The following is a 17,447-nucleotide window of genomic DNA, read 5'->3' on the forward strand; positions in this document are numbered from 1 at the left end:
GCTGAGTGACAGGCAAACACAACCTATCATGCTCACAGCTTAGAGCTGCAGGTGTGAAGGTTGGTGAGGCTGGTTCTGTTCCTCATGTCTCTCGTACTCTGGGCACCAATGGACATCCCAGGGCACCATCTCATAAGAAAGGACGGAGGCGCCTCAGATCAAGCCAAACTGTGTTAGCACATTTCAAGTCTCAGGTTGCCTCACATGTGCCACCATCCATTGGTCAAAGCAAGTCACGTGGTCAAGCCCAAAGACATGGGGCGGGCACCTACGCCCCACCCACCATGGGTGAGGAAATGTACTTCTCTCATGGAGGTGCAATGAGAGGGAGCAGATATTTGTTGAACCATCTAATTTATTAATTACCACAGTCCTCGATTTGTTTCCTTAGGTTTGCCAAGCTTACCTTCTCATCTTTGAGGTCTTGTTTAAAAATGGACACAGGTTACTATTGTTATACAGCTTGAAGCATCTGTGAGGCATTTCCTTCTGTTCCTTGAATCATCTTCTACATCAGCTTCTTTTGTCGTTTGCACAGCATTTTGCTTGCTTTTTCCCCAATACGATTGCATAGTTGCCACACTGTTTTAACGCATAAGCTCGGGAACTGAGGGGCAGGGGGTTGGCCATATTAAATCACCAAATGGAACCTGAGAAGCTGACAAAGTCCATCTCCAAGAACCTGGGAAGCTGCAGGGGCTTAGGACTGAAGTTGGGTCTCCACCTTGTCAGAACTCACAGCTCGACAATGCTGTTCTTTGCATTAGAATTGGAAGGAGATTCTTAAAGTGTTTGGTGCGGGGGGGGGGGGGGGGGGGCTTCCCTGGTGGTGCAGTGGCTAAGAATCTGCCTGCCAATGCAGGGGACACGGGTTCGAGCGCTGGTCCGGGAAGATCCCACATGCCACGGAGCAACTAAGCCCATGCGCCACAACTACTGAGCCCACGTGCCACAACTACTGAAGCCCGCGTGCCTAGAGCCCGTGCTCCGCAACAAGAGGAGCCACCGCGATGAGAAGCCCGTGCACTGCAACGAAGAGTAGCCCACACTCGCCTCAACCAGAGAAAGCCCGCGCGCAGCAATGAAGACCCAACACAGTCAAAAATAAATAAAATAAATAAATTTATTTTTAAAAAAGTGTTTGGTGGGAACACTCATTCCCCATTGCTCACATTTCCACATGGAGAAACTTCTATTGCTGTCTCTTTCCTTGCCTCTTCACCCCTTCCAAAGGCTGAGGAATGATTTACTGGATTGGATAGGCATCACGGCTCAGCCCTCCAGCTTCCCTCCTCTTGGAGCCAGCTTGCCCAGTGTTCTGACCTGCTGCCCGCACCCAAGGGGAAGGACTGCACTGCCTATGACCAGACAGACAACCACATCCAATGCTGGGTGAAGTGGCAGCAAGACCAATGCCGCTTTCTCGTATCTGCTCTAAAAGTGATACAGGTTATATGTTATCTCCAATTCTCGGATCCTGTAGCTACCTTTCGATTTATCCTGAATTTTGGAAGGGGAGTGAAAAAATAACCATTCCCTCCCGTACAAGTAAATTCCACAGGAGAGGAATTAGTCTGGCATTAAATGGGTCTAGGAAACCAGGATACAGGGAGGAGGGGCACAGCTTTGGAATTGGCCCAGGACTAAATTTTGGCTATGAACTTGGCCACGGAACAACCACCCTGGGCTCAGCTTCCTCGTCTGAAATATACCACCGGTCAGGACTCTTGGTTGTAAAGGAAAGCTCCTTTGACTAAACTGAAAAGCAATTTATTAAAGGAGGCGAGGCAGCTTCCCTCTGTCCCGGCTCACCCCCCAATCTCGGAGAAGGCTGGAGAAAAGGCTTAGCGCTTTCCTATTGGAACAAAGCCCACGCCCAACCACGGCCTGCCCCAGGTACCCAGAGTGACCACTAGCCCTGGCGCGGGCAGTACAGCGGGACCTCCGCAACGTGCTCCCCGTTCTCCGGCCGCGGCTCGCGAGCGGGTGCACGGCGAGCTCTGATTGGCAGAGCTGAAGCGACGTGATTTCCATCCACCACCACCACCACCACCGCCCCCCCCCCCCCCCCCCCCCCCGCACGTCCTGCCGGGAAAGAACTTGGCTTCCGCCTTAGGGTCCGCAGCACGGGTGCATAACGTTGAGAGTCCTAAAACAGAGGAGTAGTTGCAGAGACGGTAGGGGCCAAAGAGGAGGACTATGCCACACATTCCTTCTCCAGAGAGGCCAGGAGGATGAAAGAAGACAATGGCTCTGGACTTTAGATAGCAACACTTTTATTATTCCCAGGTTCCGCCCGCTGCTGTTCCCTCCATGGCTCCCCATGTCCCCTAAGATCGTGCCCCTCCTCCCCAACCAAGGCACTCTCCAGGGGAGGTGACAAAGGTGGCAGTGAAGGAGGTGGTGAAGGAGAAACACCTTTACTGGAAGACCAGTGTGGACACGAAAAGGGGGAATGGAGTGAGGGTGCACGAGAGGTGGGGTCCAAGGAGCCAGTGCCTTTTTCAGCGCCCCTTCTGAGGGCTGAGAAGAGTCGGGCTGACACGCCCCGGCACCATCAAGGCCCTGCTCTCCTTTGGGAGAGGGCCTCGTGGGTGAGGGGGAGTCAGGAGGCCTGGGGTTCCCACAAAGAGAGGGAGAGAAGCCACCGGGTTTCACCGATCCATGCTGTCGTCCGTCGGGGTGGAGAAACAGGTCTGTAGCAACTTTTCGCAGAACTCCAGCTCCTCCTGGATTGGGGTGTGAAATTGGGAGCCCTGAGTGCAGAGGCCACCCCCTGCCTTCACCAGCTTTGCCCACAGAAACGGCTCCTCTTCCCTCCCACCCACCACCCCAGAAGCTTCCTGTCTCACCCCACTGGTCTGTCCTCACATCAGCCCCCGCCAGCTTGTCCTAACTCCCAGAAATGACCAACCTCGATTAATCCCTACTTAAAATCCCTTCCATGGATACAAACTCCAGAGACCAAGAAGGAAGCACTGATAGATTGGACCACATAAACATAAAAGGTATCTGCATAGCAGAAAGATGCCAGAAACAAAAGTGAAAGAAAAACAACAATTTGAGGTGAAAAATATTTGCAACTCATCACAAACGTCTAACATACTTAATACTTCAAGAGCTTTAATGGGGGCTTCCCTGGTGACGCAGTGGTTAAGAATCTGCCTGCCAACGCAGGGGATACGGGTTCGAGCCCTGGTCCGGGAAGATCCCACATACCATGGACCAACTAAGCCCGTGCGCCACAACTACTGAGACTGCGCTCTAGAGCCCGTGAGCCACAACTACTGAAGCCCGCGTGCCACAGCTACTGAAGCCTGCACGCCTAGAGCCGGTGCTCTGCGACAAGAGAAGCCACCGCAATGAGGAGCCCGCGCACTGCAACGAAGAGTAGCCCCCGCTCGCCACAACTAGAGAAAGCCCGCAGGCAGCAACGAAGACCCAATGCAGCAATCAATCAATCAATCAAATTTTTTTAAAAAAATAAAGCTTTAATAAATCAGTTGCAAAACCACCACCCATTAGATAAATGGGCAAAGGATATGAATGAGTAGTTCACAAAAAAAGGAAAAAGATGCCCAACTTCACTCACGGGAGAAATGCAAACATAAACTGGACTGGAATACTGCTTTTCACCAATAAGCTTGAAGAAAGGTCAAATGGCTTGAGGAAAAGCTTGAAGAAAGGTCAAATGTCTTGAGGCACCCTATCCTGGCCAGGATGTGGGAAAGTTGAGTACCCTCATGGCTGCAGTGTCGACTGGTTCAACTTCTATGGAGAACAACTTGGCAACAGCTAAGGACATGGCGCTTAAACCCTGTAACTTCATCTTTAACCTACCTTAACCCAGCCTTTCCCTTTCTAGAAATTGTTCTATAGACATACTCCTAAAGTTACATGTGTAAAAGGTTATTCTTTTAGCAGAGTTGATAGTAGTGAAAGAGTGGAAACAAACTCCAAGAGGATAGAGCCATAGGCACCGACAGGAAACACACTCGTGGATATGTTATGAAAGGGAATATGGCAAGAGCAGAATAGTGGTCAGAATAGGCTGAGTTTACACAAAATGAAGAGAGGAAGAGGAAAAGAATTGATATGTACATTTCCTTGTATGTGCACAGACTATCTTAGGAAGGCCACAGGAAGAACTGGGTGGATAGGAATAGGGGTAGGAGGGAGGCTTTTCACTGTTTATCCTCTCATGCATCTTGAATTTTGAACCACATGACTGTGGGGCCTATTCAAAAAGCACCAATGTAATTTAATTTAACCCTACACAGGGCCCACAAAAATACCTACAAAAGAGGACTGGCTAAATCATGATGTAATCACTTCAGAGAATACTATGCAATTATAATATTGAATTACACTGAAATTAAAGCACACTTCTATTTACATATCTGGAAAGAGTTCTAAGACAGACACATAGGGGAGAAAGAAGGCCATGTGAAAACAGAGGCAGAAATCGGAGTGACGGATGTATCCATAAGCCAAGGAACGTCAAGGACTGCCAGCAACTACTAGAAGCTGGAAGAGGCAAGGAAAGATTCTTCCCTAGAACCTTCAGAGAGAGCACAGTCTTGCTGACACCTTGACTTCAGACTTCTGTTCCCCAGAACTGTGAAACAACACATTTCTGTGTTAAGCCACCCAGTGTGTGGTACTCTGTTACAGCAGCTCTAGGAAACAAATGCACCACCTTACCTAAAATATCACTGCCCACCATTCTCTAACCCCTCACTGGTTTAATTTTTCCTCACTGTAGTTCTAACTTCCTCGTGTCATATTATACATGACAGTATATGTTAAATTATATACATACGTATTACACGTGTGTGTATAGATAGATAGACATGTATCTGTAAATATGTATTTGTGTGTGCGTTTGTCTACATTTTTATCTGTTACCCCATGAGCCCCATGAGAACCAAGGCTGTATCCCTTTGCTCCAAATCTCCAGTGCTCAGGTTGGGACCTGGCACATGGGTGACCTGCCCCTGATGGAAAAATGAAGGTTTCCACAGCTGTATACGTATGTAAAACTTCTCACATTGCACACTTTCAATATAGGTAAATTATACCTCAATAAAGCTGTTAAAATTTGTTTTGAAAACAAAAAACAAGGCATGTTGGCCGGTTCACACGAGGCTTCCCTCACCAGGTTGGTCTCACGGTCTGGTACCAGGATCTGGCACACCAGAGGCTCAGGGGACAAACACACGGATGCATCAAGCAAGGATGGCTAAAACCACAGGCCGGACGAGGGCCGGGGCTGCCCCTGCCCCCCATGGGCACAAATCTCCACGGGTTCCCGACGAGGTCAGGGGGCGAGCCCCTGGGGGCGGGCACTGTGCCTCTCCCAGTCACCCCCGCTCCTCACACCCAGTGCCCAGCACCCTTCTGTAAACACCTGATGGTGTCCACAGAGGAATGATCTCAGCACAATGGAAGTCCCAAGAAGCTGGCACGTTTGCTCTGTCCAGCTTTGCTGAAGCACCAGCGTCTGGGCGGTACTATAATGGCTGGATAAATTACTTAAGTAAAGTTAACTAAATCACTTAATCCTTTAAATAATTAAATAACTACTGAATATGTAATTAGTTGTTCTTTATCACTTATTTGTTACTTATCTATTTAAATACCTGAGTTGTTACTTATCACTTGTTACTCAGTATCTATATAATTAATATCTAATGAGTTATCACTTATTTGTTACTTACCTATTTAACTATTTGGTGAGTTATTTATCGCTTGTTATTTATCACTTGTTACCCTTTATCTAATCAAATAGCTGATGAGTTGTTATTTATCACATATTAGTTACTTACCTATTTAATCAAATATTTAATTTGTTGCTATTTATCATTTACTTATTTATCAATCTAAAAATACTTAAATATTTGAATGATATGATGTAAACAACAATATTAAATAATTTGGATAATAATTAGATGAGTTTGGGGGAATTCCCTGGCGGTCCAGTGGTTAGGACCCAATGCTTCCATTGCAGGGGTTACAGGTTCTATCCCCACTTGGGGAACTAAGATCCCGCAAGCTGTGAGTCATGGCCAAAAAAAAAAAAAAAAATTAAATGAATTCGTTAACTCTTTAACTCTCAAAACCCCGAGCTTCTGGTTCTCCGTGCAAATCCCCCTGGTGTTAACACAGCACGAGTCACATGGCGGGGGGGGGGGGGGGGGGGGGGGGCAATAAATGTTTGCTGAATGATGACTAGAGAAACACATGAATTGCAAAGAGGATGTAAACAAAAGCGTGGGCGAAGAGACCACAGAGACCCAGAAGGCAGGCACCAGGCTAGCCCCTCCCACAAAACGGCCGGGTCCCCTGGGCCAGCGCCCCGCCCCCCCCATCAGCAGTACCTGGTACTCCTCGTGCTGCTGCAGCAGCTGGCACCGGTGCCGCAGAAGCTCCTCCAGGCCCAGCTCGGGCTCCCGGCACTCCCGCACACCCTGGGGGAAGTCCGTCACCAAGCTGCGGGAACAGGAGAGCAGCTCTTGGGACCTCGCTCTGCACAGCGCCCCGAACTACGGGAGCCTCGGCAAGCTGCTCCCCCACACTGGGCCTCAGTTTCCCCACCTGCAACGTGGACTTGACTCCTGTCCCCGCCCCAGCCCAGGGACTTCGATGAGACTTGTACAAAACAGGGCACACAGCACAGTGCCCGGCCTGGAGCCGACTCCACACGTGAGAGCTGCTGCCTGCTTGTCCAGCTGCTCCATTCCATCGTGTTTTAAGACTCTAATCTGCTTGTACTTTGTGCGGGGGATGGGGGAGTATGAGTGTGAGAAAGACCCTCCCCCTCCTCCCCAGGCTGCTGCGGCAGCCCCCAAAGGTGAGGAAACTGAGGCTCAGGGAGGGCCAGCGCCGTGGTTCCTGCTCCCCTCTGACCCTAAACCCTTCAGCCCCCACGGCGGGGGCCGGTCCTTTTGGGCCCCAGCGCACCTGCACAGGGCTCCAAGCACGTGCTCATGGAAGGGGCTGTGTTCTGTCCGGACGAGGGCCACCAGCTGCTGGACCATGCCCATGGAGCACAGGGTCCCTGCGGAAGGGCAACGGGGTCAGAGGGGCAGTCCCTTCCCCTGTGCACTCCCCGCTAGGAACCATCCCAGCTCCCTGCCCTGGCCACCCCACCTTTGTGTTCAGGGTGGCCCACCAGCAGGTTCTGCAGCAGGAACGCCGACTTGACCTTGAGCTTTTGCACCTGCTGCTGCATGGCCCGCATCAACACAGAGAAGCCATCCAGGCGGAGGAACTGCAGCAGCCCAGCCTCCTGCTCCCGGACCAGGCCTGGGGAGGGGGGAAGGCGGGGCCTTGAGGTGACAGTCACCACTGCCACCATTATCGTCCCCATTATCTCACCATCACCATCATCACCACCATCATTACTGTCATCACCCACCACCATCACCACCAATATCATCATTACCATCATCACCACTACCATCACCACCATCAACACCACACTCATCACCATCACCATCATCACCATGACCACCACCATCCCCAATAATCACCATCAGTATCATCACCATTATCACCACTACCATCATCACCCACCATCATTACCATCACCACCATCATCACCAGTATCATCATCATTACCATCATTACCATTACCATCACCACCATAAACACCACAATCATTACCATCAAGACCATCACCCTCATCACCATCACCAATATCACCATCAGTATCATCACCTCACCGTCACCACCATCACCATGATCATCATCACCCACCATCATCATCACCATCATCACCAATATATCATCATTACCATCATTACCACTACCATCACCACCATAAACACCACAATCATCACCATCAAGACCATCACCTTTATCACTATCATCATCACCAATATCGTCATCAGTATCATCACCATCCTCATAATCGATTTCTACAGGTCCGTGCTTTGCAAGCATTACTTTAAGTATTTTTAATTTAGGGACTTCCCTGGTGGTACAGTGGTTAAGAATCCGTCTGCCAACGCAGGGGACACGGGTTCGAGCCCTGGTCCAGGAAGATCCCACATGCCACGGAGCAACTAAGCCCATGCACCACAACTACTGAGCCTGCGCTCTAGAGCCCGCAACACAACTACTGAGCCCGTGTGCCACAACTACTGAAGCCCGCGCGCCTAGAGCCCGTGCTCCACAACAAGAGAAGCCCGCGCACCGCAACGAAGAGTAGCCCCCGCTTGCCACAACTAGAGAAAGCCCGCGTGCAGCAACGAAGACCCAAGGCAGCCAAAAATAAATAAATAAATTTATTTTTTTTTAAAAAGAGCAGAGTACTTTAAAAAAATATATTTTTAATTGAGATATAATTCCACAGTCTGTACAATTTACCTTCCTAAAGTATACAATTCAGTGGTTTTTAGTATATTCACAAGGTTGGCTTACCATAACTATCTAACTCCAGAATATTTTCATCACTCCCAAAAGAAGCCCCATACCAGTTAGCAGTCCCTCCCCCCAACTGGCAACCACTAATCCGCTTTCCACATCTATGAATTTGCCTCTTCTAGACATTTCATATAAATGGAATCAAACACTATGTGGTCTTCTGTGGTTGGCTTCTTTCACTCAGCATGTTTTCTAGGCTCGTCCAGGTTACAGCATGAATCAATATTTCATTCCTTTCAATGGTTGAATAGTATCCCATTGTATGAATAAGCCATGTTTTTTTTAATCCATCCATCCATTGATGGGAACATTATCTCTTTTTAATCCTCAAAACCACCCTAGGAGGTGAGTGCTCTAGGAATCCCATTTTACTGATGAGGAAACTAAGACCCAGAGAGCCAGACTACTTCGTGAGGGTGACAGGCACCCTGGAAGGCCTCCGAGTATGACAGAACCAGCCTGAGGGGTGCACCTCCAAGGAGGCGCCGACTTGGGCAGGGTCTAGGCCAGGATAGATGGGAGCCCCCAGAAACCCGTGGCCAGTAAATCCCTGACACGTGGCAAGTGCCACTGAGGACCTGAGTTGTTAATCTCATCTGAGTTTAATTTATTTCAGTTTAGGGTAAAAAAGTGAAGCAGTGGTACAGCATGTTCCCATTAAGCACAACTTCGTTCCCTCACTAGAACTACACTCCACACTGACCGCTAAAAATACAGCCTGAGGTGAGATGTGCTTTATGTGTAGGATGTACACTGGGTTTCAAAGACGTAGAGTGAAAAAAAAAGATGTAAAATATCTCATTAATACTCCACATAATGATGGGCCGAAATGATAATAATTTGGATATATGGGGTTAGATAAAACATTACTCAATTTAAAAAATAAAAAAAAGGACAGGCGGATGGTGAGGGGAAGACATGACAACGCTCCACATCCGCTCTGCCTTCACGATGGATCCAGGAGCAACCACTTCCCTTCACTCCAGGGCCTCTCCACTGGGCACAGCTGACATGCGGGTACAGGCCATTCTGTGTCGTGGGGGCCGCCCTGTGCACTGGAGGGTGTTGAGCGGCAGCCCTGGCCTGAGCCCACTAGATGCCAGTGGCCTGGAGATGCATCTCCCTGGGGGCGCCCCCACCTCCCTCCTCCGCAGCTCTCACACACTCCTCCACCTGACCTTCTCTTGGTCTGCGGCCAGAGGGTGAACCTCTGTGAGCCTCCACGCACCGGGCCGCAGGAGCAGTCAGGAGACCGACCAAGCAAAGGGCTCGTAGCACCAGGGCTGGCCTGTCCTAACCACTTTCCAAAAGGTAGCCGCCACACGATGGCATACCCTGCAGCCAAGCCCACCCCCCAAAAAAGAAGACAGATGCCACGGAATTGTACACTTGGAAATAGTTATGTGCATTTTACATCAATTTTTAAAAGTATAAAAGGCCTCGGGCTTCCCTGGTGGCGCAGTGGTTAAGAATCCGCCTGCCAATGCAGGAGACACGGGTTCGAGCTCTGGTCCGGGAAGATCCCACATGCTGCGGAGCAACTAAGTCCGTGCGCCACAGCTACTGAGCCTGCACTCTAGAGCCTGCGAGCCACGTCTACTGAAGCCTGAGCGCCTAGAGCCTGTGCTCTGCCACAAGAGAGGCCACCACAATGAGAAGTCTGCGCACCTCAAGGAAGAGTAGCCCCCGCTCGCTGCAACTAGAGAAAGCCCGTGCACAGCAACAAAGACCCAACGCAGCCAAAAATAAAAATAAATAAAATAAATAAATAAAAATAAAAGGCCTCAGCCGTAAGAAAAAAATGAAATTTTGTCATTTGCAACAACATGGATGGACTTGGAGGTATTACGCTCAGTGAAATAAGTCAGAGAGAGAAAGACAAATATGGTATGTTATCACTACCTGGCATAGTGGTATGTTATCACTTATATGTGGAATCTAAAAAATAAAACAAACTACTGAGGGACTTCCCTGGTGGTGCAGTGGTTAAGACTCCACGCTCCCCATTCAGGGGGCCCAGGTTCGATCCCTGGTCAGGGAACTAGATCCCACACGCATGCTTCAACTAAGAGTTCGCATGCCACAACTAAGAAGGCTGCCTGCCACAACTAAGACCCGGCACAACCAACCAAATAAATAAATAAATAAAATATTTTTTAAAAAATAAAATAAAACAAACTATTGAATATAATAAAAAAGAAGCAGACTCACAGATGTAGAGAACAAACTAGTGGTTACCAGTGATGAGAGGGAAGCGGGGAGGGACAAGACAGGGGTGGGTTTTAAGAGGTACCAAAAAAGAGGAAAAAAAAAAAAGATAAAGGGCATTGAATTGATAGTTCCTGTAGCTCCTGCCTGGCATCCTGGATTGCAATCTCTGGGAGAAGCTGACTGCCCAGCTTGAGCTGTGATGACACTCAAGCAGCCCCCGAGAGGACCCCGCCCATGACAAGGAGTGATCGGGGCCCCAAATGTCAACAGTGCCAAGACTGAGAGCCCTGAGGGGCCTAAAAGCACTCAAGCTGGGCCTCGTCCCGTGTTGTGAGGCTCTGGCTCTCTGACCAGCGGCAGGTGTGGCAAGCTCACCGCTCTGTTCCCAGCACCCAGCAGAGCCCCAGCAGGTACTGGGGATACACGAACACACAAGGCCCCTCTCTCTCTGCCCCAAAGCAGATCCGGAAGCTGGCACCAGCCCTAGGGACCCGAGCCCCTCCCCGGCAGCCCCCGGGACACTCACAGGAGATGGCGAAGAGGGCCTTGACGCGCACAGCATCGCAGGGGTCCCGATCCAGCAGGCGCAGCAGCTTGCGCAGTGCGCCAAGGCCCAGCACCTGCTCCTGGATGGCTGCCACGTTCTGGCTGCACGTGCCGATGAGCTGCGCCGCCCGCCACCGCAGCCCTGCAGGCCCCGCCTCCAGGTAGCGGCCCACCAGCAGGTGCATGCCGGACAGCTGGCAGAAGTCTGTGTGGAGAGAGGGGAGCAGACAGGCCAGGTGTGATGAGCTGAGCTGTGTCCTCACAGATTTACATTGAAGCCCTAGCCCCCAAGGCCTCAAAACGTGTCTCTATCTGGAGACAGGGCTTTAAAGAGGTGACTAAAGTGAAACGGTGTCATGGGATGGGGCCCTAATCCAATATGACTGGGGCCCTTATAAAAAAGAGGAGATTAGGACACAGACATGCACAGAGGGATGACCACATGAGGACAGAGCAAGAAGGCCCCCATATACAAGCCAAGGACAGGGGCCTCAGAAGAAATCAACCCTCGGACTTCGAGCCTCCAGAACTGTGAGAGAAGAGCCTTCTGTTGTTTAAGTCCCCAGTCTGTGGTGCTTTGTTACGGCAGCCCAACTGGACAAATACACCAGGTGAGGCTGAGGGGAGCCTGCCCCCAAGGGCAGGCTCTCCCCAAGCACCCAACTGGGGGTCTGTCCAAGGCCAGTGTGTCTCAACAATGTCAGCATTTGGAGGGTCAGGGTCCCAGGCTCCAGTCCACTAAATGCCAGTTCTGACCCCCAGTCTTTGTGACAATCAGAACATCCCCCGTGGGAGAACACACCACACCAGACGTCCGCAAACTACAGCCTACCACCTGTTTTCTGTATTGGTGAGCTTGGTGGTTCTTCAAAAAGTTAAATACAGAGTTACCCTGTGACAACTCTTACATATATATCTAAAAGCATCGAAAGCAGAAACTTGAACACATGCTTGTACACCAGTGTTCACAGCAGCTTTATTTACTATAACCAAAGGGGGAAGTGACCCAAATGCCCGTCAACTGATGAACGAATAAACAACATGTAGCCCATCCACACACTGGCGCCTCAGTCAGCCACAAAAAGTAATAAAGTTCTGATACAGCTACGACATGGAAGAACCTTGAAAACATCACCTTCAGTGAAGGAATCCAGTCACAAAAGGTGACATATTCTACTATTCCATGTACCTAAAATGTCCAGAACAGACAAATCCACACCATCAACGACCACACCACACCCCTCCAAGTGGAAGTGACCACTCATCCTTCTATTGGCTTCTCGGCATTCAGCATAAAACCCACAGCACCAGCCTTGGCCCGTGAGCCCCGTATGCCCAGCGTCACTTCCTAGACCTCGCCCCTCACTCACTCTGCTCTGCTGGCTTCACTGCTGTTCCCACACAGGCCAGGCAGGTTCCCACCTCAGGGCCTTTGCACTGGTCATTCCCTCTACCTGGAATGCTTTTTCCAGAGCTAATCCCATGACTCACGCCCTCACTTCAGGTCTCTGATCAAATGCCACTCCTCGGGGAGGCCTTCTCTGACTACCCCATCCAGGACCACCTCCTGTCTCTTACTCTAGGGAGTGGCAATGGACTCCCAGCAGACTAGGGTGACATGGTCAGTCTCAGAGAGCATCAGGGAGGTGGTGGACTGAACCTGGCGCCATCACTGCTCCTGATGGCAAGCAGACCAAGCAGGGAGGGACAGGGCAGTCTCACCTGGGGCCTGAGTCAGAGCCGGAATGGAGGGGTGAGGCTGGGAGGCTGGGAGGAGGCTGGTTGTGTGGTCCCTGAGACAAAGGACAAGGGCTGGGCTGCAGCAGGACCCAGGGCTTAGGAGGAGGAGGCAAGAGACAGAAGGGAGACCAGAAGGCAGAAGGGACAGGACCCTGGAGGCTGGGGGCAGGCTGGAGCGGGCCTGGCTGTACCTGCGGCGTTGTCCATGTTCTCGCACAGGTCGGCCAGCAGCTCCAGGGCCCCCTCGCGCTCTTGCTGGTCAGCAGCCAGTTCAGCCTCACCAGCTGAGGGGGTTGTGGGCTGGGACAGCACTCGGAGGCAGTTCTTCATCTGTTCCACCTCTTCCCGCTGGCCCCGGAAGGCAGCCGACATGGCCTCCTGCAGCCACTGGCGCCTCTGGGGGTTGAGGCGGAGCGGGAGGGCGGGGGAAAGAAGCAAACCTCATCAATAATCAACTCAGGAATAATAAAATAAAAAATAATAAAATAAAAAATAAAAATAAAAGAGTCGTTAATAATAACAGCCACCATCTGAGAGCTGAGTGTCCTTCAGTCAACACGTACCTACCGGGCACCTTCTCTACTCACAGACTCGTTTCTAGACGCTATATCTATGGAGAGACTGGCTGTGGGGCGTGAGAGGAAAAAGAGGGGTCAGGGACACCTAGGTTTTTGTCCTGAACAACTAGAAGGAGATGGGGAAGACTGCAAGAGAAGCAGCAGTATGCGGGCCTCTCACTGTTGTGGCCTCTCCCGTTGCGGAGCACAGGCTCCGGACGCGCAGGCTCAGCGGCCATGGCTCACGGGCCCGGCTGCTCCGCGGCATGTGGGATCTTCCCGGACCGGGGCACAAACTTCTGTCCCCCGCATCAGCAGGCGGACTCTCAACCACTGCGCCACCAGGAAAGCCCTAGAGCTCAGTTTTGAACTTGTTAAGTTTGAGGGATCATGACACACCCAAGGCCAGATATTGAGTACGCTGCCTGAAGTTCAGGGAGGAGGTCCAGCCTTGATCTCAACCTCGAGGATTTCTCAACCTCGACTCTGCTGACACTTTGAGCTGGATTGTTCTGCCGTGGGGGTCGTCCTGTGCACTGCAGGGTATTGAGCAGTATCCCTGGCCTCCACCCACCAGATGCTAACAGCACTGCCCCCACCTCCCACCCCCCCCGACCCCACCATGGTTAAAACTGCCCCCCCAGGAGAGCACCACTGGCCTAGAGATATAAATTTAAGAATCATCAGGGCTTCCCTGGTGGCGCAGTGGTTGAGAGTCCGCCTGCCGATGCAGGGGACATGGGTTCTTGCCCCGGTCTGGGAAGATCCCACATGCCGCGGAGTGGCTGGGCCCGTGAGCCATGGCCGCTGAGCCTGCGTGTCCAGAGCCTGTGCTCCGCAACGGGAGAGGCCACAGCAGTGAGAGGCCCGCGTACCGCATAAAAAAAAATAATTAAAAAAATTAAAAGAATCATCAGAGGAAAACGTCAACGTGAGATCACACAGGAAGTGAGGGTAGAAGAGAGAGTCCTGGTGTGCTCCATGGTTAAGAGGCTGGGGAATGAGGATGAACCAACAGAGGAGATGGGGAAGAAGAGCCAGTGAGTGGGATGAAAAGCAGAAAAGCATGTTGTTCCAGATGCCAAATGAAGAAAGAACTCAAGGGGAGGGGGTAGTAATCAAATGCTACTAGTAAGTCAAATAAGATAAGCGCTGAAAACTGGCCGCTGGTTTTTTGGTTTTTGGCCAGGCTCCGTGGTCACTGTCCTGGATAAATTTGGGCAAGATGTTAATCTTTTTGTGCCTGTTGCCTACCTCATGGTCCCAGAGGTTCAATGACATCATGGATGTAACTGAATTAGCACCATATTTTGTATACTGTAATTGTCATCGCCAACTAAACATCATGTATAACAAATATTGCTATTAATCTCCGAAACAACCTTCCATGGTTAAGGATTACTGTTATTCCCACTTCACAGATGAGAAAATGGAGGCACAGAAAAGTGCGACTTGCCCAAGGTCACATAGTCAGCCATCCACAAAGCCTTAAGTCAAATCTAAGCGGTCTGTCCACAGAGCCTGTGTTCTTAATGATAATATCCTGCTGCCTTCAGGAGCACGACCTATGTGCCAGGTTCTGTGTTGAGCCCTACTTCAACTGGAACCTCAGAACTACCCTGTGAAGTACCACTGTTATTCTTATCATCAACATCAACTTGCAACTAAAGAACTCGACGCTCAGAAACATGAAGTGATATACCCAAGGTCACACAGCTGTATGATGCTGAATCCACGACTGTCTGGCTCTGGAGAGCCCTTGCTTTTTCTTTTTAGCATAAGACTCTGTCTCCCAGCACAGTGCAGGGATCCAGGGATCTGACCTTCAGTCTACAATAACCCTATCGAGCACAAATACAGTCTACTATGCCTTCATAGCGGGACTCCCGCCCCTCCCCAGATATCTGTCCCCACGTCCCTCACCCCAGCTTCTCGGGTCCCCACCCTTTACCTCCTCACTCATGGGTTCTGGAGGGAGGTCTGGCTCTTCAGAGCCCGCCGTGATGGCCATCTGCAGCAGACCTTGGAGGTTTCGCGGTGGCGGGGGATTGCCGGAGCCGCCCGCGGAGGAGCCGCTGCCCCCTGACGAGCAATCCTGGGAGGCTGGGGGCAGCGCCAGGGGAAGGCGACTGCTCCCGGAGCCTTGGTTCGCCATGGGCTGTTTGCAAAGAAGGGAAGAATGTGTTGGGGTAGGGGATGGTCCCCGCTGAGGTAGCTCTGGCGTCCTGGCGGGTCGATTCCTGGGGGTCTGCTGATAAGGTGGCGTTTTAGGGAAGCTCCGCGGCCCCGCATGACCCCAAACCACTCTGCCCACACCCCCTTTAACCACAGCCCTCTTTTCTTCTCTCATACCAACAGGACCCTTCCCCAAAGTGACAAGTCCCTCCTTCCTCCCTAGCAACAGGCCCCACCTACTCTCCCTAGCAACCCCCTTCTCCATTTCCACTGCAGTCCTTCCCGTCTCTTAGCAACCCCACTGCCCAGCCTTCAGAGCAACAAGCCCTCCCTGTGGTCTTCTTAGCAACAAGTCTCCTCCCTCCTCTCCGAAGAGGGGAGCCTGAGCGGGGCGGACCTCACCTTCCCGGGCCTCGTGTCGCCGCCGCTACTAAAGGCAAACCCGCCCGCACCTGACTCTGCTGGGCGCCGCCATATTGACCGGAAATACTCACGGTCTCGCCCGGAATTTCCCCGCGCAGCCACCCAACTAAGGGCCGTACCTGGGCGTGAGGCTACTTCTCCCGATTCTTAAGTCCTTCCCACCTGGCGGGATACTTCGCTCGGCCTGGCCCCTCACCTAGGCCACGCCCCTCGCGCTCACGCGCTGGTGTAAGCCCCGCCCCCTGCCCGGATCCCGCCCCTAATGAGCCCCTCCTCCTCATTGCAAGCTCCACCCTGCCCTAGTGTGGGCCCCGCTGCCCGGTCTGGCTCCGCCTTGGTTAGACCCCCTTCCACACCCACGCACCCTGTCCCAGTTCTAAACTCTGCCCCTCGCCGCCACTTAAGGCTCCGCCCCTGTTCTAGGCCTTTCGCCCTCTCCCAGTTAAACCCCGCCCCCGTGCCCGTGCACCCGCCGCTCCCCGTTAAGCCCCGCCCTCTTCCTGGCCCCGCCCCACCCCGTGGTTGCCTGTAGCGAGGGTCCCCTCACCCTCGGGGCGTTTTCCCCTGCACCTGGGCCCCGATTCCGTCTTTTACTAGAGCCCTGGGTTCTCAACACTAATACCTGACCCAGGCAGAGTTTGGCCTGTCCCACCGCCTTCTTGGCCTCAATTTCCCCTTTCGTCATAGGAGGCTGCCCGTTACCCCCACCTGCAGCACCTGTGCGGACCTCTCTTATCCTCCAGCGTCTCCCTCGTGGAATCTTCCCTGAGTCCTGCCAGGTGCAAAGGAGGTGATTCTTGAAGCCTGGAAGTAAAATGCGCAGGCAAGGTGGTTTAGGCGGCTCGAGGCCTCCCTGCACCAGATTTGGGGCTCAGGTCCGGGAATGTGCCTGGTCTTTGGAGGTGTTTGCTTTGGGCTGGGCTTAGAGAAATCCTAGTTCTCTCTTCCATAAGAGGCCCTCCCACTCCAGGAAAAGGTTGTACTCAACTTTGGTGGAGCCCACAAGTCGCAGATATATTGAGCACACTGCTCGGTCTGGGATGTGCCGGGTAATCTTTTGGACAGAGATGGGAAGACCAAACATATAAGCCGTGTGCGTGTGTGTGTGTGTGTGTGTGTGTGTGTGTAGCACTGAGGAGGATAGCTATCAGACAGGCGTCTGGGCCCCTGGGTACCCTATTGTATCCATTTCCTGTCTCTGCTGTTAACAAATTACCAAAAACTTAAAACAACACAGATTTATAACCTTACAGTTCAGAAGCCCGGAATGGGTCTCAATGAGTTAAAATAGTTAAACTCAAGGTGTCAGCACGGTTGTGTTTCTTCTGGAGGCTCCAGGGGAGAATGTTTCCTGGCCTTTTCCAG

The 17,447-nt window shown here is 51.7% G+C and overlaps 1 protein-coding gene across 4 annotated transcripts; it reads right to left on the reverse strand.

The window, feature by feature from the left end:
• Positions 1–2,512: 2,512 nt before the first annotated feature.
• On the reverse strand, positions 2,513–16,261 carry HSPBP1 (HSPA (Hsp70) binding protein 1). 4 transcript variants are annotated; one of them, XM_079908158.1, is made up of 8 exons: positions 16,202–16,261; positions 15,436–15,732; positions 13,119–13,323; positions 11,168–11,392; positions 7,153–7,308; positions 6,964–7,060; positions 6,381–6,492; positions 2,513–2,729 (listed from the first exon to the last, which is right to left on the reverse strand). In XM_079908158.1, the coding sequence occupies exons 2-8, from the start codon at positions 15,637–15,639 to the stop codon at positions 2,655–2,657; spliced, it is 1,074 nt and encodes a 357-aa protein (XP_079764284.1). In that variant the 5' UTR covers positions 15,640–15,732; positions 16,202–16,261; the 3' UTR covers positions 2,513–2,654. The 4 variants fall into 4 exon arrangements, with proteins under 4 accessions (XP_079764284.1, XP_079764282.1, XP_079764285.1 ...); XM_079908156.1 differs by having other exon boundaries at positions 15,436–15,642; positions 16,202–16,260; XM_079908159.1 differs by having other exon boundaries at positions 15,436–15,642; positions 16,154–16,211.
• Positions 16,262–17,447: the final 1,186 nt, after the last annotated feature.

Source organism: Stenella coeruleoalba (genome assembly GCF_951394435.1).
Source record: "Stenella coeruleoalba genome assembly, chromosome: 20".
NCBI classification, from domain to species: Eukaryota; Metazoa; Chordata; class Mammalia; order Artiodactyla; family Delphinidae; genus Stenella; species Stenella coeruleoalba.